This window comes from Cheilinus undulatus, linkage group 6 (assembly GCF_018320785.1).
Source record: "Cheilinus undulatus linkage group 6, ASM1832078v1, whole genome shotgun sequence".
NCBI classification, from domain to species: domain Eukaryota; kingdom Metazoa; phylum Chordata; class Actinopteri; order Labriformes; family Labridae; genus Cheilinus; species Cheilinus undulatus.
The window spans coordinates 44,768,448-44,789,065 of record NC_054870.1 but is presented as its reverse complement, the minus strand read 5'-3'; the positions used below and the strand labels follow the sequence as shown (position 1 = coordinate 44,789,065).

At 38.5% G+C, this 20,618-nt stretch overlaps 2 protein-coding genes across 16 annotated transcripts in view; both read left to right on the top strand.

The window, feature by feature from the left end:
* dst (dystonin) overlaps positions 1-15,704 on the top strand; it is a 172,688-nt gene extending 156,984 nt beyond the window's left edge. For 7 of the 15 annotated variants that reach the window (XM_041788868.1, XM_041788869.1, XM_041788878.1 and 4 more), the window contains 16 exons: positions 259-453; positions 535-663; positions 1,127-1,270; positions 1,871-2,059; positions 2,163-2,292; positions 2,442-2,605; positions 2,685-2,847; positions 3,896-4,050; positions 4,137-4,211; positions 4,358-4,375; positions 7,864-7,981; positions 10,036-10,152; positions 12,594-12,781; positions 12,976-13,086; positions 14,037-14,163; positions 14,609-15,704. In XM_041788868.1, the coding sequence (XP_041644802.1) occupies positions 259-453; positions 535-663; positions 1,127-1,270; positions 1,871-2,059; positions 2,163-2,292; positions 2,442-2,605; positions 2,685-2,847; positions 3,896-4,050; positions 4,137-4,211; positions 4,358-4,375; positions 7,864-7,981; positions 10,036-10,152; positions 12,594-12,781; positions 12,976-13,086; positions 14,037-14,163; positions 14,609-14,865 (2,280 nt within the window). In that variant the 3' untranslated portion in view covers positions 14,866-15,704. The remainder of the gene's footprint in view (positions 1-258; positions 454-534; positions 664-1,126; positions 1,271-1,870; positions 2,060-2,162; positions 2,293-2,441; positions 2,606-2,684; positions 2,848-3,895; positions 4,051-4,136; positions 4,212-4,357; positions 4,376-7,863; positions 7,982-10,035; positions 10,153-12,593; positions 12,782-12,975; positions 13,087-14,036; positions 14,164-14,608) is intronic. The other 8 variants (XM_041788873.1, XM_041788882.1, XM_041788879.1 and 5 more) reach the window with 4 other exon arrangements.
* A 3,695-nt stretch (positions 15,705-19,399) lies between these two features.
* Positions 19,400-20,618, top strand: part of zmp:0000000760 (collagen alpha-1(XXII) chain) — a 28,730-nt gene continuing 27,511 nt past the window's right edge. Inside the window, exon 1 of the mRNA XM_041789226.1 lies at positions 19,400-19,478. Coding sequence (XP_041645160.1) covers positions 19,400-19,478 — 79 coding nt within the window. The remainder of the gene's footprint in view (positions 19,479-20,618) is intronic.

Sequence of the window (20,618 nt, the reverse complement as noted above, 5' to 3'; positions counted from 1 at the left end):
TAAGGCAAAAGCCCCCCAAAATAATCCAAAACTATGAGAAAGTTTATTTGGTTGAGTCAAACCAAACACCTACAGTTGATCGTAGAAGATACGTGCTGAGTTATGGATTGAAAACTTAATATTTCAGAAATAGATTGTAGATATATTGTTTCCTTGTAGAAACCAAAAAAAAAAAAGGGTCTATAATTAAAAGCAAGGGCACATGCTGTGTTTTAAAGTAGCAGGGTAACTGTGTACCTTGTTGCTTGCTCCCTGCAGGTCTTCCAGAAGGAGTTGGGAAAGCGGACCGTAAGCGTTCAGGCCCTCAAACGATCAGCGAGGGAGCTGATTGAGAGCAGCCACGATGACTCGTCCTGGGTCAAAGTCCAGATGCAGGAGCTGAGCACTCGCTGGGAGACGGTGTGCAACCTCTCTGTGTCCAAACAGGCCCGACTGGAGCAGGCTCTGTGTCAGGTACTGCTGAGGCCTTTCAGTGGTTCAACTGAAGAAAAACCTGTCCTTTGAGCCTGTCTAATGTGTGTCTTTTTATTACAGGCTGAGGAGTTCCACTCAACTGTTCACATCCTGCTGGAGTGGCTAGCTGAGGCCGAGCAGAGTCTGCGTTTTCATGGCAGCCTGCCTGATGATGAGGAGGCTTTGCAGGCGCTTATTGAACAACACAAGGCAAGAAATTCAAATATTTACTATCAACAGTGCATTTAAGCCTATATAGAAAGGTTTTTTTTAACTCTGTATAAAATAAACTAGATTCTGATTCTTCTAAAGGACCTTAAAAAGGCAAACAAGACTATTTCTATTTTCTCAGAGTTGGCCATTTCAAGGCAGCAGGAGGATTATGTTGTTGTTGAAAAAATACTCCTTACATCTGTACCCTTCTAAGGTTCTTCTAAGATAGTAGGACACGGCTGCATCCTTCAAGGGTGACAAAATCCACACAAAGTCAAAGTTTCTTAGAGAAGCTGTTGGCTAAATTTTTTTTTTGCTTTTTTTGGTGTGTGTGTGTGTGTGTGTGTGTGTGTGTGTGTGTGTGTGGGTGGGTGGGGGGGGTATAGAAGGAGAACATGATGGATAAAACATAAATTAGATCCATAAGTAACTATACTCTCTTTTTTAAAATACTTTTTAGGAGTTCATGAAGAAACTGGAGGAAAAGCGAGTGGCTCTAAATAAAGCCACCAGTATGGGGGAGGCTATTCTAAGCATCTGCCATCCAGACTCTATCACAACCATCAAACACTGGAACACCATCATTAAGGCCCGCTTCGAAGAGGTCAGTTCACATCCACATTCCTGCATACATGCCAGTCTGCTCTGTCAGACCCATAGGTTCAAATTTGAAGACTTCTTGCTATAATGAAGATTTCCTACAGCCTTTTTTTTTTTACACAAATGACTACATATGACACCGTCTGATGATTGTTGTAACTTTAAAGGTTGTCAAAATGTATAACACTCAACTTTTTTAGTGAAAGAACAAATCCAAAGTACCAGAGCTTTAAAAATAACCAAGCTTTAGTCATACTTTTGCCGAAAGCTGCCACAAGCAAATCAGAGAAAGCAGCAGTGGTTCGTCCAAATTTTCAGATTTGCAAATACAAACAAGTTTTATTATGCGTCCTGTGTCAGACAGAGAGCAGAGGTGGTGACAGTGGTTTTGGGTAGTTTAAAGAGTGTGCATAAGTTTGCCAGCAACTGCATTGTCTGGCAATTAAAAACAAAAAAATAGCCAATATTTGGTGCGTAGGACTTCTATTTTTGTTGCTTTGGTGTTGAAACCTGTAATTATGTTGTTGATTTTTAGTTTTATATCAAAGTCTTAAATTCTACCATCATGACAACCCCAGTAATTTGTGCAATATGTCCGTTCCAGGTTCAGGCTTGGGCCAGGCAGCACCAGCAGCGACTGGCCACGGCTCTTACAGAGCTTTTAGCCACTCAGGAGCTTCTGGAAAATCTGCTGACATGGCTGCAGTGGGCTGAGACTAATGTCAACAACAAGGACAAGGAGCCACTGCCTCAAGAAATCGAGGAGGTCAAGAGCTTGATAGCAGAGCACCAGGTAGAGTAAAACGACAGATAACTTTGTGTTTGTTCTGATTTCCTTTTGAAAAGATGCATGATAGAGCATGAACTCGAAGCTCACGTTTTACGTTTCCCTGCAGGCATTCATGGAGGAAATGACCAGGAAGCAACCAGATGTTGACAAAATCACAAAGACACACAAAAGGAAAGCTGCACCAGAGCCTCAAATCCAGTCTCAGATCCCTGTGCTTGGCAAAGGAAGAACTGGAAGTAGGTCCCGCATAAATAACACTCACAGAGCGTGACCTAAGCCATCTGGTCTAGAGCTGAGTCACTGCAGGGTGACACCACATCCTCATCGTGTCAGTTTTAACACCTGGGATGATGTAACTGTTCATTTTTTTGTCTTTCACAAACAGGAAAACGTTCTCCCACACAAACCATGTATGCGTCAGCAACACAAGCTCCCATTGAAACCAAAAACCCCAGGGTGAACCTGCTGGTCACTAAGTGGCAGCACGTGTGGCTGCTGGCTTTGGACCGAAGGAGGAAACTCAACGATGCTTTGGACAGGCTGGAGGAGGTAATCAAGCGCACTCAGCGCTTTATTCTGCAGATTTGTTGTCTTTGTGTTTACTCATACCACTTTTTTATGTTTTTAGTTGAAAGAATTTGCCAACTTTGACTTCGATGTGTGGCGGAAGCGCTACATGCGCTGGATGAACCATAAAAAGTCCAGAGTCATGGACTTCTTCCGCCGTATTGACAAGGATCAGGATGGCAAAGTGACCCGACAGGAGTTCATCGAGGGCATCCTCTCCTCAAGTACGTTCCAATCAAAGAAATAAACAGTGGGCCTCATTCTTTAATATTCCTCTAAGGTTTGTCTCCAAGAGAAACCTATGTCATGACACGGTCTTAAACTGCTAAGTTGTTCTCAATTATGTTCTTAAATTGATGAATATCATGTTCTTGCAAGCTGGAAGCTCAGGCAGTTGTCCTTATTAGCATAGAGACATGTCTCTTGTATGCCCATATAAGGGCATGAGACTGCAGGACTGTGCACACAGAAGAGTGAAGATAATTCAGAATTTTAATGATGTCAAGAGTAAAACAAACTGTAAAACAATCTTGCGCTGAACTCCAGAATACAGAATACTTAGATATTTCTAAAGTGGAGATTGTGCTGCTTGAAATAAAATGGAAAAAGGCCAATTTCATTTCATATCGAACCCCAGAGGTGAATATTAAATGTTTACTACAAACACATAAGTAGGATGATATCGGTCATTCGGATAGGACTGTTGGCAGACACGACATTTATTGCACTGTATTAAGAAAAGGATGCATTGCAGTTTAAAAAATCAATTTAACTGATAAGTAGCATTTTTTTTCAATTTAAAAAAATAACCCATTTAAATACCACTGTGTGAATCAAATTTTTTACAGCTTTGAATAAGTGCTTGACGGAAAAAACATGGCCTTTTCCTAGTGCTTCTTTATATCAGAATCACTTCTTGCCCCCTATCTGGAGTTCTGTGCTTCTGCGTGGCGTCGCTTGCAAAGAACTAATTCACTATTTAAAAATGTTACAGTTTAGATCAAACATTTCATGGTTGAATATATATATGACCATGTTATTTTTTTAATTTCAGTGCAAAACTGCTAAAAATGCTATAAAATTACACTCAAAAGTATAGGTTATTTAGTCTTTCCTAATTTACCACATTTAAGTTCTAATAAATGCAAAATTGTTAACACTATCCTGTCATATCTTCTCTCAAATGAGCACAAGAGTGCACTCTAGTGTTCTTAAATCACAAATACAACAAAAACTTTACTGAATTTCAGAATCTTTTTAAAACTTTGACAGAATTCCCCACCAGTCGTCTGGAGATGAGCGCAGTGGCAGACATATTTGATAGAGATGGCGATGGCTACATCGACTACTATGAGTTTGTGGCGGCTCTTCACCCCAACAAGGACGCCTACAAACCACTAACAGATGCTGACAAAATTGAAGACGAGGTGAAGAAAATGCTCATGCCTAAAACCTTCAAATCAAGAGACATGATTACAGAATAATGACTCAATAAAATGCTTTCTATTTGTAGGTTACACGACAAGTAGCAAAATGCAAATGTCCAAAACGGTTCCAAGTGGAGCAAATTGGTGCCAACAAGTACCGGGTAAGGATATTTTAATTCAAGAACTGCCACATTCAATGACATAATGTTAAAATGTAAAAGATGCTGAAAAAACATAGAAGGTAAGAGTTCAATTTGCTGTTAAAAGTCTAACTTGTCTGTATTTCATTGTTTTTTCACATCACCAGTTCTACCTTGGAAACCAGGTACACATAAGTCCTCTGTTTTTCTTTTACCCTCTTTCTGCTTTCAAACCTTTTGTGCTTCTCATTTACCATGTTTGCCTTCCAATTAACACTCTCTGCCCAGATTCCTGGCTGACGTTTAAAGACTGAAACTCAGAAGTAGAAACAAAGCTCTAAAGCCGTCTGATTGAATCCATAAGGAACACTGACCTAGGTTTGGTTTGAAATCCAAGACAAAGCCAAAGCATCAAATTTAATTTGAAAAGATGGCCTTATTTATGTTTCATGTGATTCTTGCATATTTGAGATTATTCTGATGCCAAAGATCCAAACGTAGGACAATCCAGGTGACCATTAGTGTAGTCAATGTTCATATATCTGCTTTTGAGTTTCAGAAAAGGCTGTATAAAAGTGCCACAACCATTCCAGCCCATATTTTTATCGGTCCACAGACATAAAATTCATCTGCTGGGCTGTTCGGACATAAAATGCTTTCTGTGTGCTTGCCTTTGGCGCTTCAGTCTCATGGGAATGATTTCCTCTAACACTGGCTGACACTGTTTTCTACTTTTTTAACTTTGATGATATCAATGAATACTTTGCTTTTATCTGCTAAGTTAATCTGTCTTGATGAATTGCATGTTGCAGTTTTAAAGTCATGGGTTCATATACCACATGCTTTCTTGTTGGAGTAAGATTAATAATGGGAGATGTTAGAATGACGGGGTAGATTGAAGTATTTATGTATCACACAACATTAAATTGAAATAACTCTTTTGACAGTTTGGTCTGGTTCACTGCTTACATGACTCCTTAATCGGCGATGAGACAATAGCAAACAGGGAAAATCAAAATCTTACCCCCCACCTACACGTTGCAGTTTTGGAAAGCTGTATTCTGGTAAATGGTTATTCTTAAGATGTGTCTTGTGCCTTTTTTCCTCGGATCATCATCACCTTTAATGTATTTGATCACTAAAATCACCAGCGACATTAAATCATTCTGATAATCATACAAGTGAAAGATGTTTCCAGAAGACATATAAGATAGTCGACACTTAGCGGAGGGTCATCAGTGTTTGGTCATGTCTGCGTGTCGCACCGTGGTGCATTAGACAGAACCGATCAGAACCATTCCTCATGTTGTTCTCAGTGTGTCATAAGAGCTAGCTGCATTTGGGTCTGCATCAGTGTGAATGCATCCTGACTCCTAGTTGTAGAAAAAGTGCTACAGAGTGCAGGAGATTGCTGTTTGTGGCCTGATCATGATGTGAAACTGTTTTGATGACAGAAAGCATGCGGCTGTGATTGTCTCGTGTTGTGTTTTTGTGCTAATGCCCGTGGTCACATCCAACTGGCCGACCTCTGTCACCTCATAATCCTTAAGCCATTCACATCCATAACATGCTTGTTGTTTGGTGTGTGTGGTTGGTGGAATTGTTATTCTGTAGTGCCTCCTAGTGGTGTAACAATGTGCCTGCTGTTAATGTTTTTTACAGGGTAGTCAGGCAACAACAGAAGCAGACTGAAGCATGACAGTGCCAAAGAAGTCAGACTTTATAGCCTTGAACCAAAAATTAACTTAAAAAATATTTTAAAGTTGTGCTTCAGTCAAGTTTTAAAGCTGCAGGATTTGAATAAATATGGTCATTGCAGTTTAATATATTAGACAGCTAAAACTCAACAAATAAAAGCCTGACTTAAAATGTATTTCTGGGTTCCCACACATCCCGGAAAACCACCAGAAATGTGGAAAAAGCTAGACCATTTTTCAGGTAATGGAAAAAACATTTTAAAAAACAGAGAAAAAGCAAAATATTCCTGAAAATTATTTTACCCTTATAAGTCCACTGGCTGTTTTTGCCGTTTTGTTAATACACTCAGAAATTGTTTACCATGCTCATGTTTGGTATTAGTATTTTCAGCACAACCTCAACTTTATAAAATTATTTTTTGTCATTTTAACTTACTGATATAAGACATCCAAAAAATATTGATAAAAATATGAAGTTGTCACATCAAAAGTTAGAATTTTAAAAAATGTCGTAAATTCACATAGATAAAGTTAAATAGTAATTACATATCGAGTTGAAAATAAATATTTTTACACAAAATGCACGTGTAACTATAGGTGTTTTTTGCCCACTAAACAATGCCTAAGTTTAAAATAACTTCTGTTCTTACAGAGAACAATATTCTGAAACAATGCAAATTAAACTTAAAAAGAGGTATAAGCGAGCCAAAATCAAGCTAACTGAATGATATAATTATGTGTTTTACTTTGTAAACTCTCCCACTGACAATATTTTATAAAAACAATTACAAGGATAATTAAATTACATGGACTCCAATTTTACAGAATGAATGATTAACAGGTAGTAAAATATAGGAAGATTTTTTTCCTTTTAAAAATGACAGAATGCTGAAATTATGAAAACATTACTAGTGCCAGTCCTGTCAGTATGGAACACTGTCCCATATGTGTAAAATTATTTTACATATCAAACTGAAATGATCGTATTTCCTTTTCTTATTGACCTTTTGACATCAACCAAAAAACTGGAAGTCCAAATCCGTATTGGTAGAATCAGTGTTATACGTCTGCGGGTGTATTTAAATTGTTTTATGCCCAGTTCATCATTATTTAAAAACACGGAAGAGCTCATGGTTATAGTCATAGATTTTTAATCAGACTTGGAACATAATGGTGTCAATGATGCACTCTAATCATACACACTAAACTGTCCTTAAAAATGTCCTGGAAAGGTGGGAACCCTGTTCTTTTATTGTGATATTTCAGAGATAACCTAATTGTACACTGTGATCCTGAAATATCAGACATTTTTCAGAGTATCAGTTACTCAAATGTATACATTTTACTGTATTACAGTAACGTATAAAGCTACTTATCAGTAATATTAAAGTTAGCCATTAAAAGCTAATACATCTGACCTAACAACAGTTATACCACGCTTCGTAAAAATGATACATAGGAAGACACAGTTATGGGAAAATTCAAGTCAATATAGCACAAGCTCATTTAGTACAATGAAGTTTAGCATAAAAAAGGACTTAATAGCGCAATAGAAAGAGTAGATTTTAATCATACATATTGGCACAGTCTTATTGAAAGAAACCAGTTGGATTGATCTTTTGTGTAATTTGTGTCTTTGAGAATGAAAACTAAAGGAATTGATATTTTACAATTTTAATCTATTTCTATAAAAAAAAATCTGTGCAACATGGAAAAGAAATCATTCCTGAAACAGATACATCAAATTGTTCTTTGCTATTTGAATATGAGATTTTAAAATTTGCATGATTATTTGGATTGAAGTTGTCTAATTTGACAATAAAATGAAGAATGACTAAATTGATTGGACTAAGTTTGATTCCTCAAACTGGTCTGGTTTCCAGTGATGCACAGCTTCTAGTCTGCAGTGAGTGAGTTCTCAAACTTAGGTCAGTGTTTTCACACCTCCCCTCTTTGTTTTCCTTCCCCCGCTCTAGTTTGGAGACTCTCAGCAGCTCCGGCTGGTACGGATCTTGCGCAGCACTGTGATGGTGAGGGTGGGAGGAGGCTGGATGGCTCTGGATGAGTTCCTGGTAAAGAACGATCCCTGTCGAGGTGAGTTCAAAAGTTCAACACAAGAAGCCTTGAAGAGGGGCTTGTGCTTAAAAGACTGAATTAAGAATACATACAGTCCTGTTGGATTATGTACAAAACTGGTCAATACTTTAGATTTATGTTGACTAATCTACATTTTTCTCTATGTTAGAAGGATTCTCTGAAATTAAATTAAACAAATCTGTTGTTGCATGGGTTCTCAGCTGGTCTATCCCAACAGCCCGCCACCTACTTCTTAATGAGTAATCGTCCAAATTTCTAATACTTATCAACTTATCAGATTAATTTGATGATGAATATTGTGGTTTGAACCTCAGATGGTACAAACACTGGACAAGACAAAGAGAAAACACATATCAAACATGTTAAAAAAGCCACATAGACTTTTTGACTTAGTATTTCTGCCAGGCATACACTGGGATCCACTGAAAATGGCATCACTGCCCGCTTTTAGGTCCTGACCCACCAGTTGAGAACCACTGGTTTATAATGTTTAAAGGTTTTCTGCACACACACCAATCACTTCATTAGGCATGCCTTTGCAACTGCTCTTTAATGCAAATATCTAATCAGCCAACGACATGGCAGCAACCAATGCATAGGGCATGCAGACATGGTCAAGATGATCTGTTCCAACTAAGAATCAAAATGGGGAAAAGGCAGACGAAGTGACTTTGAACGTGCCATGTTTGTTTTTGGTCTGGAAGCCCCTCATGTTGTCAGCATCAGCATTTGAGCTGGTGCAGAAATCAAGTCTAATCAGACCAGGCAATGTTCTTCCGGTCTTCTGTTGTTCAAATTTGGTCAGCCTGTGTGAATCGTAGCATCAGTTTCTTGTTCTTAGCTGATGGAAGTGGCACCCAGTGTAGCTCTTCTGCATACTTCAAGGAAAAATGAGTGGTTACTGAAGTTATTGTTGCCTTTCTATCAGCCTGAACCGGTCTGATCCTCCTCTGACCTCTGCTATCAACAAGGCATTTTGTCCCTGCTCTCTGCATATTTTCTCTTTCTATCACCATTCTCTGTAAGCTCTAAAGAAAAGTGCCTGTGTAGGTCATTGTTATTCAAATCTTGGTACAAATGGAGGCAACTGGACTTCATTGGGGTTCTTGAATACATTTTACCCCTCCTCTAAAAGACTGTAGTTTTTAAAGTAAAAAGTTGGCAGTCGACTCTCAGGTGAGCTCCTGGATTATTAGCATACCAATGATCAACAGAGGCATTATTTCCATCCCTGGCCCTGGTCACATTTGGAACTGAAGAAACCTTTTCTAGGAGAGGCTAGCAAGTCCAGCTGCCCCCATTTGGTCCTCGAGATGATGAAAATTTCCATAGATTGCACTTTGTTAAATATTCAAGCTTATTTAGCGCATACAACCATGGTACGTTCAGTTGCTTCTTTCTTCCCCTTTCTGATGCTCACTTTGAACTTCAGCGCGTGGTCTTGCCCAAGTCTACATGCCTAAATGCACTGGTTGCTGCCATGTGATTATCTGATTAGACATTATCATTAATAAGATAGTGTACCTAATGAATTGGCCAGTATTTACTCATCACAGCTGAGTCTGAAGGATTAGTGTTTTTCAGTTCCAGATCTACTGAGCTTTGGAAAGCTTAAGAGTTTAATCCTTGTTTTGAATACAAGTGGAGGAAACTACTGAGTCTGTATCTTTCTTCCTCCTTTGGTTGAAGCATGGTACTTATATTAAGGAGTCCTGTCAGTGGTTGTTTTTCTTTCTTTATTAGGTCTCTTTCATAGCACAGACCCTAGGCTCCAAAGAAGTAACCAAGATGTTTATAAAAATAAAGGATGACCTCAAATTATCTTTAAGAAAATATGCTTGTTCTGGCTAGAATTCATCCTAGAAGGAGTTACATCTACAAACACTGATGACAAATCTGCCTTTAGCATGTTTAACCGAGTATCTGTGCCTCCCTCCAGTCTAAAAGCTTAATGTACTCTGCTTGTCTCTGCTATCGTCTGTATTAATTATTTATTTCTGTTTTTTCCTGCCAATCCTTCCTCCTGCTCAACATGATATCATTTCTTCTAGTTCATCACCACGGGAGCAAAATGTTGCGCTCGGAATCAAACTCTTCAATTACTCAGTCTCCTATAGGTTGGCAAATCTCACACTTTCTCACCTTGCTCCATGAACCCACCCACAGTGGTATGTGTGTCCGCACATCCAAGCGTGTGCTGCTTGTGTTGGTGCTGGTGTGTTCTTCTGTAGCGGTGTGTGACAATCATCATCCACATTAAACCGACTCCACTCACAGCCATCCATCATTCTGTCACCACTGGTGTTCATGCATGAAGCTGTTTGTGTGTGGGTCACACCGCCTGCTGGCACTTTTCTCCGAGGCTTCTTTTTTAGGAGTTAACGCCACATTAGCTCTTTTGTCTCTCACAGCATGAAACTTGCTGCTCTCGGACGAGCTTCTTTTGCAGTTTCCAGGTTTGCTTGACAATCAAACATTTTAAAAACTATTAAAGGTGAAAGAACAGTCATTTACCTGGAAAGAAAAAAATACAACACCATCATTAGAGCCAATAATAAAGCCCTTCTTAAACAAAGTGTAAACAATATTAAAGGAAGTCTATTTTTATTTCAGAGTCAGGCTTTGGATTAAAACTGCATGAAAGCAAGTTTGTTTTTAACATACCTGGTGCTGATCGTCTTTGGTTTATCTGGGAAATTTATGTTTCCTGTTTTGTCTTCTGTTGTCATGGGCTGTTTTTGGTTTGGGACTGTTTAGGTCAGGGGTGTCCAAACTTTTTCCACTGAGGGCCACATACAGAAATATATAATGATGTTGGGGCCACTTTAATATGACAAGGTGTATCACATTGCAAAGGAGGAGCTGGGGTGGAGGAAGGTTGCAAGAGCAGCTTGCAGACAGAGCAGTAGAGCATGGCCAAGCAAGAGCAGCTTAAGTAAGGCCGCATGAGAGCGAATGGCCAATAGCATGCTTAGAACGAGTCAGCTGGCCATCAGCTGATGAGGGCTTGCGCTAGATCAGCTGACTGTGGTAGAGCTTGATTCTGTGGCCTGCTTGAACTAACGCTTAACTGCTGACTAGGCAAATAGATAATCCTTTCCAGGTTTTTGGGGATACCAGTCAGGTTTCAGGGGGCGCTGTTTGGTCCTAGCTGCCACTGTCTCTGCCCCTTGGATATTATTGGTACTGCTTTTTGCTGCCGAAACTGATCAGGGAGTTAGAAAACAAGATATTGTTATTTTGATTGCCAACATTTTTACTGTCTCAGTTAAGTCACAAAAAAATCATCAAATAATTCTTCCTGCTGAGATGTCTTGTTTACAATATTAGTCTAGTAGCGGGCCAATCAAAATTGGACCACGGGCCACATTTGGCCCCCGGGCCATAGTTTGGACACCCCTGGTTTAGGTGCATTTGGATTTATTTTTATATGTTGACCATGTATTTAGTCCAAGCAGGTTGTTGCTTGTCAGAAAAGACAAAAATTTGTTTCACAACTTCTGCAGAAGTTTTTTTTTTGCTTCTGTTGGACTAAGATGTGAAACTGCATGGGATTTCTAAAAATGTTTCTTTAGTAAAAAATAAACCAAGCATTTTATAATTTTAAAGTATTTTATTTTTCAAAATAAGACTCAAATTGTGGTAACACTTTATTTTGCAGGTCTGTATTTGACTAATAATTTCTTGGAAATAGTTTAGTAACTGATGTTTTTACAGGGACAAATAATACCAATTCAATTTTTTTATTATATAATAGCTAATGGTCTTTTAGGGCTGCTGAGATTAATTGGATTAATTAATTTAAAACATATGGTGAGCCAGTTTAAAGAGGATAAAACAGGAGTGATATGCTCAGATCTCTTTGTTTTGGTTAAAAGCTGAGTGTTGAACCAACTGCAGATGGTATAGTAATATATTTTTGTTAATCTAGTTGCAAGAATATAAGCACATGTAAAAGTTTCTGTGTCCTTCAAATTTAAAAATTGATCGTATTGTAGATGTTTCTCGGAAGCTAAAAACAGGATTGCACAAGTAAAAATAAGAGATTACCGCTAAAGCAGTAAACTTGATTGCAATTTCACATGGAAATAGAGCCTCTAAAAAACCTGCACAGCTGCAGATTAGATGCATGCTGTGGACTTGAAGTGAAATGAAGTGAAAATTGTCACAAAGGAAGAAAGCGTAAACTGTTCTTCCTGCTTCAGAGAGCCCCCAAAAATAGACTGCATCTACAAACAAGTGCATACTTATTTTAAGGATTTAATAACTCCCATGTTTCAGTGGTGAAAGGTTATAGTGTAGATTAAATAACAACATGTTTTCATTTTCTGAATTTAATAAAAAAGTGGGAGAAAAACAAACAAAAAAAATCATAATTTTCAAATAGAAAGTGAATAAATACTTTGTCATGTATAAATGAAAACTCCTATTTTAGTGGCATAATGACTAAATGAAACTGCTGTTTCTTACAAACTTTTGAGGAAATTATTAAATCAGATTGGAAAATAAAGTGTTGACTCATCATTCATTCATAATCGACACCATATATTTACTAGGCTAAACAAATGCAGATATCATTTTACTTATTTTGATTGTTTTGTTTTCTCAGCTAAAGGCAGGACCAACATGGAGCTGCGAGAGAAGTTTATCCTCCCAGAAGGCACCACTCAGGTGATGGCAAGCTTCCGCTACCGAGGCCGTAGATCTCGGCCGTCATCCAGAGGAGCTTCACCCAACAGATCCATGTCCAGTCAGAGCTGTCCGGTCCCCGCACATCAGGCATCATCCACAATCAAGGTAAGATGCCCCACTCTGCATAGAAGTGTCAGCATAGCGATCATCCTCCACCAAGGTTTCCTCATTTATCTGCCTCCATGTCTTTGTTTTTCATAATTTGATCATGTTTTTTGTTGTTTCTTACATCTATAGCTTCTCATAGCTTTTGATTTTTGAATCCATGTTTGTTTTTTTGATTTGCCATTGTTCCCCAGACTCCCCAACACATAACCCGCAATTATGATAAGCCCTGGCTTACAAACAGCAAACCATCCACTCCTCTTAGATCACCAGACTCCTTTGGGAGCCAGGGTTCATCCTCAGAGGTATCGTCATATGCAGAACACGGTGTGAACGATTCAGATTATCGACTCAACTGAAATCTACTGCGCACATAACTTACCAAAGACTTATTTAATTATTGATTGAAGGGATTTAAGAACAGTTGTATTTAGCAAAAGAAGAATCAATGATAGATCTGGCAGAAACTGGATTTAAATAACAGTCCAACATTTAGAGATTTCAGTTGGGTCAATAAGGTTTTTTTTCTTTTACTAATGGGCTGAATATATTGTTTCTTGCCTTTTAAAATGTCTTTCTCTTCAGTGCCATTACAGTATGAACAAGTGTACTGTATGTTTCATCTGTGTATGCATGGTTGTTTCTTCTCTTACACTACAGGTGGAAAATAATTTAAATACTAACCATTTGGTGTCCTAACAGCAGGCAACGCAAGCAAGCATCAGCCGCAAAATCAGACTGATTACACCGAATCCTTTAAGAGAGCCCTAACTGACCATGACCATCATTACTGTCCATACCCATGATGCTCATGGGATCTGAGTTTTACTTAGCTCACCGCTGCCAAAGTTTGTCTGTCTTCACATTCAGAACAAAAGTTCTAGCTGTCAAATCTTTATACAAGGAGAAACTGAACTTCACAGGGCAGAGAAGTACAGTGTTGATACTGCGCAATGCTTCTGCACAATATCTAATACTTGCATGCTGTTAGGACATGATCTAATGGCTACAAGTTTAACACATTTCTAATACTAACTTCTTCTGAAAGAGCTTCAACTGTTCTTACAAATTTACATATTTAAAAGGGGTTTTGGGTTTTTTTGTTTGTTTGTGAAATTTAAGACTAACTCGACTCATTTCACATATATTAGTACAACCATAAAGTTTCAGCGTAATTTTTTCTTTCTTTTAGCACCAAGCAGTTAACTACCAATGTTTACAAATGAAAGTGACTAACTTTGTGTTTTTTTCACAGGGCACGCCGGTTCAAGGCAGCAAATTACGTCTGCCTGGTTTCATGTCAGGAAAAGGATTTCAGTCAGGTGATGAGGGAACATTGATCAGCGCTGCTGTACTCAAAGCTCGAACACAGACAATAGGTGGTGAGTAGAAAGCCATGTCTGAAGACTTTCTTTTTCTTTTTTTTCATTTTCACAGCGTTATGGCTTTTATGAAAGCACCCACAACATTGAAACTACTGCACTCAGGTGATCCCTGGTTATTTAACTGGCATCACTTTGTAGGAATCTGTTTTCACTTTGATTTTAAACTCTTTTTTTTGTTGTTGTTGTTGAAAAGCCACATCATTTTGTCCATGATTTATAAAGTCAGTTAAAGGGTAAAACATCAAAGAAGGTGATTAATTTTATAGGCACTGTTACTCTTTAAAAAATTACACAAGAAGAACCTCCTTAAACTTCAACTGTCTTCCTTTTACTTTCTGTTAATGCTGATCTTCCAAAATTATTTTCAAAGTATTGCACCACTGGGGTTAAGATTGGTTGTCCATGTTTTATTAATTGACTCCTTGGATTTTTTCCTCTCTAGAGCCAAGAAAAAATTTGAGCCGACCAGGCAGTAAAGCCGGCAGCAGAGGAAGCAGTCGCAGAGGAAGTGACGCCTCTGACTTTGACATCTCAGACATCCAGTCTGTGTGTTCGGACGCATCCGAGACGGTCGGTGACTCTTCCAGAGCCACGCCGCGTTCTGCATCACGACAACACGGAGGAAAACCCTCCAAGATCCCCACTCCTCAGAGAAAAACCACTCCCACAAGCAAGCTGGCCAAGGGATCCAAGCGATAGTCAGTGGCCTTGAAAACACAAAACCCAGGAGCTAGTTGCACCCTAAACACGTGACGGACACTGGAGAATTAACTTAAAGACTGCAATGTGTTGAGTGTTATTTAAATTGTTGCGAAGATGTAAAATATTCTGTTGAGAGGAAAATATGGTTTAATATTATGTGAGAATGGAACGTCATGGCCTTGTGTCTTTGTTTTTAATGTATTTTATTTTCTGTGAAAAATGTCAAATTGTTTTTATTGTATTTTATTTTATTGATAATAAACCTGTAGAGGTTTGATGAACACTAGAAAATCTTGGGATGACTACGCCGCACGGTTAGCTAACATTTCTAAACACACTAATGAAGGGCAACGCGCAGGATAGCTCTGAAAGTTACTGAATGTACTGTAATTTATGTTTGCTGATGTTTGGAGTAGATGGTGCATAATGGTACCATTTGAGACACTGCAATTATCTATTTAAGTGCTATAATATACTGCCAACATGCATTTAAAGGGCAATGCAATATACTACAATAAACCCCAGTAAGCACTGCAGAAACCTTTGAAAACACTATTTAAGGCAATGTAGCAGAAACCTCGTAACCATGGCGCTTTGAAGTCTTGTTTGTTTGTGAGCAGCTGAAGTCCCTGTTTTGTTTGGCCACTTCACAGCAGTGTGTGCATTGACCTTTAAAAGGTGCCACTCCATGTAGACATTCTAATGTGCATCCATGTCAGTGTATGGTTAATTTCGGTAGAGCTGAAATTGTTACTGTAACATTACTTTGTAATAAACCTGCTTGCAGAAAACCGCCAGAAACTGGTGGAGACCACAGCATGTATCTGCTTCACTTATTTGAGCTCCTTTTAATATTAGCTTTACTGTGCTAGCAGAAGAAAATCCTACTGAAATTGGTGATCACCTGAATTTTCTTTTTATGCCGTCACAAGGCTGGAATTTAAGATTAAATGAGGAACGTTAGGAAGAAAAAGGGATGACTAGCTGCTCAGTTAAGTCAGAGTAGAAGAAATGTAAAACAGTGGTGCTCTTGGGAAAGTATGCACAATAAAAGAGAAGAAACCAGGTGCTCCAAGCATGAAAATAGCAAAAAAATGGAGAAGGAAGTACTAGCCCCTTCACTTTTTTTCAATTTCATGTTGCAGCCTGATGCTACAGTCAAATAAAAACATTATTATTCTCATTAATCTACACTCACAACCACATCATGACAAAGTGAAAACAGAATTTTAGAGATTTTTGCTAATTTATTAAAAATGATACAAAAGATATCACATTAACATCAAAAACACTTGAAATTACACTCAGTGTTTAGTGATTGATCTTTCTGAGATGTTTCTATGCCTTCACTGGAGTCTACCTGTGGTAAATTAAACTGATTGAAACAAGGCAAAAAGGAGTAAAATCTAATGGTTGAGCTTCTTATGGTGCACTACCAAGAAGAAACACTAGGTAACTGAGCGGTCAGCAATCAAAAAAGTCCTTTAAGTACTTTCACAGCATTGTGACAATGCAGAGGAAGAATGCTTGTGGAAATGCATTTGTTGTGTCTGTATACGGCCTAACCCAGAATGAAAGTACTTAAAGGACTTTTTGAGTACTGACCCATTAGTTATGTTGCAAATTAAACTGAGTGGGCATGGTTTGGAAAGACACACACCTCTCTATAGAAGACCTGACAGCTGATGATGCATGGCTGAGCAAAAACCAAGCCATGAGGTCAAAGGAAGTGCCTGCAGAGCTCAGAGACAGGATTGTTGCAAGGCACAGGTCTAGGGAAGGCTACAAAAGATGTTGCACTGGAGGTTCCTAAGAGGGCAGTGGCCTCCATCATTCTCAGATGAAAGAAAACTAAACAACTGGGAGAGAAGGGCCTTGCTAAGAGAGCCTACCAAGAACCTGATGGCCACTCTGACTGGGCCACAGAGATCCTGTGTGGAGATGGGACAAAGTTCCAGGTGGACAACCATCACTGCATCCTTCCACTGATCTTTCTTATGGCAGAGTGACTAGATGGAAGCCTCTCCTCGATGCAAAACACATGAAAGCCTGCTTGGAGTTTGTAAAAAACTCCACGTGAAAGACAAGTGGGCGGTGGCAGGCTGCAGTGATGGTTGTCCTTCTGGAACTTTGGCCCAACTCCACACAGGATCTCTGGAGCTCAGTCAGAGTGACTACAGAGAGGGGTGTGTATGTCCAGATCATGTACAATCAATTTAATTTGCCACAGTCAGACTCCAACCAAGGTGTAGAAACATAGCAAGCAAGCATAGCAAATATATATGCTGAGTGACGGCTGATAGATAAAGAATATGCTCAGCCTTGACATTTTAGTGTGTTTAGTCCGTTTCCAATGCCACATTACTTTTTGGTGATTAAAACATTGCAACTTCAATTGGTATCAAATAAATTAAATGCTTTAAAAATAACTTAAGATCTTCTGACAAATGTTTAATCAAAATTGCCAGAGTAAGAATGAGCACTATAAACTGTGCAAAAACATTTTGACATTTCAGCTTTCAATGTTAGGTAGTTAAAAAGAAGAAATTGCCCAATATGGGGGGCTAGGATTCTTTTGGTATCAATGGGCATCATTATTGTTTGATTTTTACTAGCGGGTTTTGGCATCAAAGTTTAATTTTCTAGTATCATGATCACCTTGGTCTGATGCTGCTAAATTTCAACTGAGAGTTAATGAACGCCACAGTGCTTTTACACTCTTAGACCTCACCTTTAAAAAACAGAATAATATGGACAACAATTGACTGTAACTGTTCTGTGGGTTTTATTTCGCTGTCCTTTTCCACAGTTTCCCTGCAGTCTGGTTTTTGGTTGCACTGAGGTGGTTTAAGTTGAAGGTGTGGTCTCTGGGAGGAATGTTTGCAGAGCGTCTTGTGTTTAGCTGTGACATACTGCATCTCTCTCTCAGTGAGACTACAGATGATAAAACACCATCCTGAATAACATACACTAAAAACCTATGTGACCACTTTTAAAAGCAGAGATTTAAAATTATACCTCAAGAGAGGTCTTCTTCTATTGTTGTTTTTAAGAGATAAGACATTAAGATACATTAAAAAACATTTTATAGCTAAATAGCTTTTCTACAGAATAAAGATATTTTTCAACATCTTTTCCTTCTTTAGTTAACTTTTACTTATACTGGCTTTGAAATATTCACCTGCATTTCCTTCATGTGATGACCGAGTGAACTGGCTTTGTGCTGTAGGTGTGCTGTAGGTGTAACTGGCCTATGAGAGGAGACAGATCCCACGGGGACCAAAGGTGGAGTGGAGCTCAGGGGTCAGGCTCCTCTGAGAGCCACAGCTTTAGTTTGAATGGTTGTCCTGTTCAGCTCACACACTGACCTGAGGATGGCACTTTAGAGCGGGAAACCTCCTCACAACCGGGACAAGATCCATCAGCAGGAGCCCTGGGACTTTCTCTCTTTTAGGAATATGTGAGTAATTACAAAATTACGCATAACTCTCTTTAACTGATTAAATGAGGAGGATAAATGAAGGCTGTCTAAGATGTTTGTTTGCTGATCAAACAGAGCCTAGTGAGGTTTAATCAGCTGTTTGTCTTCTAATGTGAGCACAATCTGCACCGTGTTTGCAGCAAACAAATGTTTGTTATTTCAAATCTCATGATTTAGTGTTTTTTAATCTTAGGAGTTGATCTGCTGCACTGAAGAAATAGAAATGTGTGGCAAAGAAAGAAATTTGGCATCACTTTTTTTCTGGAGTCTGTCAAGTTTTTCTTGTGTTATTTCTTGATAAATCATCTCAAAATCTTTCACTGTAACATAAAGAAAGCTATGATTTGAAATAAGTTGATCCCTGTTTTTAATCTCTTTTGTTGTTCGATTTTATACTGGCTATGAAGGATTTCTATTTCTATTTAACAGCCTTTACAGAAAACTTTACATCGCAATCAGTTGCCTTTTTACACATTAAAGCAGCAGAAACAAAGGAGATAAAAAGAATGAAATCATAAATCTAAATAAGAAATAAGCAATAACAAGCAACACAACAAGACAGAGCGGTGAAGAAATAAAGCTTTGTACCAAGTGCATGTTATAGAAGAAACAAAGCCATACATATACAGGGTTTAACCCTTTAACAGCCATCAGGCAAAATTTACCCAAAGCTATTCTTCAATCATGTCTATTACTTGTGTTGATAAAATTAGTGAGACTGTTAGTCACTGATTTTTCCTAAGTTTGTTGTGTAGCACCTGGTGTCATAAAAATGTCTGCATGACTCCTTGTTTTATAAATGGCCATTTATACCTAAAACTACCATGCAGGTCAAATTTACCCCATAAGAAAGCATTTAAGAAAGTGGTTAAATAATCGCTCTTGATCAGCACTCTTTGTGAAAAATCAAACAGGTAAAGTTACCTGCAGGTTGTTTTAGTTATACAGATTTGCCCAGTGGTTCCAGTGTTAATGTAGTCATGAATTACTGATTGTTATATTTTCTCTGCTACAGGCACTTATAGCCCCAGACTTCAAAGATCATCAAAAATGCCAGCCTTCAAAGACATGCTGGTGTTTGCAGCACTCGTTACCATTTTGGGGCAGAGCCAGTGTCAAAAATTACCAAGTAAGTTTCCATGTTTTACATCACTGATCATCAACTGGAGGCCTGGGGGCCATATCAGGCCCCCCAAAGCTTTCTGTCTGGCCCCCAGAAGATCATTAAGGGAAAGAATATGTTTTTGCCTTGTTAAATCCACCTCAAAAATATCAATATTATAATAGTTTTAGAATAACATTTGATTGTTCTTTATAGAAATTTACTTGCCAGCCATTATTAGTAAAAAACAATTAAAACAGGGTTAAAGTTGGCAGAAATGTTGCAAAAATGGACAGATAAAGTGGTGAAAAGGGGTTACAGAGGGGCAAAAAGTTATGAAAAGAGATTGAAATGTTGCAAAAAAATGGTGAAAGAGGGAAAAGGAGTATCAAAAATAGGTTAAAAGTGGTAAAAAAATGCAAAAAGTAATTTAAATAAGATAAAAAGTGGCAAAAATGGATCAAAGACTAGCACAAAGGGGAGAAAAAATGCAGGAAAAGTGGTTCAAAAGATGTTAAAGAATGGTCAAAAGTGGGTTAATGAGGTCGAATGTATCAAAAAGGGGTTAACAGTGTCAAAAATTAGTTAATACTAGTGCTATGTGGGCAGGCCTCTCTTCTTGTGGCCAGCTGCACAATCAAGCCATGAGATCAAAAGACCTGTCTGCAGAGCTCAGAGACAGGATTGTTGCAAGGCACAGATCTGAGGGAAGCTTCAAAAAATTCTGCAGCACTTAAGGTTCCCAAGATCACAGTAGCCTCCGTAATTCTAAAGTGGAAGAAGTTTGGCAGAACCAGGACTCTTCAAATAGCTGGTTGCCCAGCCAAACTGTGCAATAGGGGGGCAGGGACCTTAGCAATAGAGGTGTGAAGATGGGACAAGGTTCTGCAGGAAAACCATCACTGCAGCCCTCTACTGAGACTAGACAGTAGCCACTCTTTAGAACAAAATGCATGAAAGTCTGCTTTGAGTTTGCAGAAACGTACTGTGAAAGCCACGTCACTACTTATGTCAATGTCATATTGCATTTGTTATTTTTAATACATTTGCAAAAATCTCTAAAAATCTGTTTTCACTTCTTTATGATGGGGTACTGAGTGAAGATTACTGACAATAAAAATCAATTTAAATGACTGTAGCATCAGGCTGCAATATAAAAATTGAACA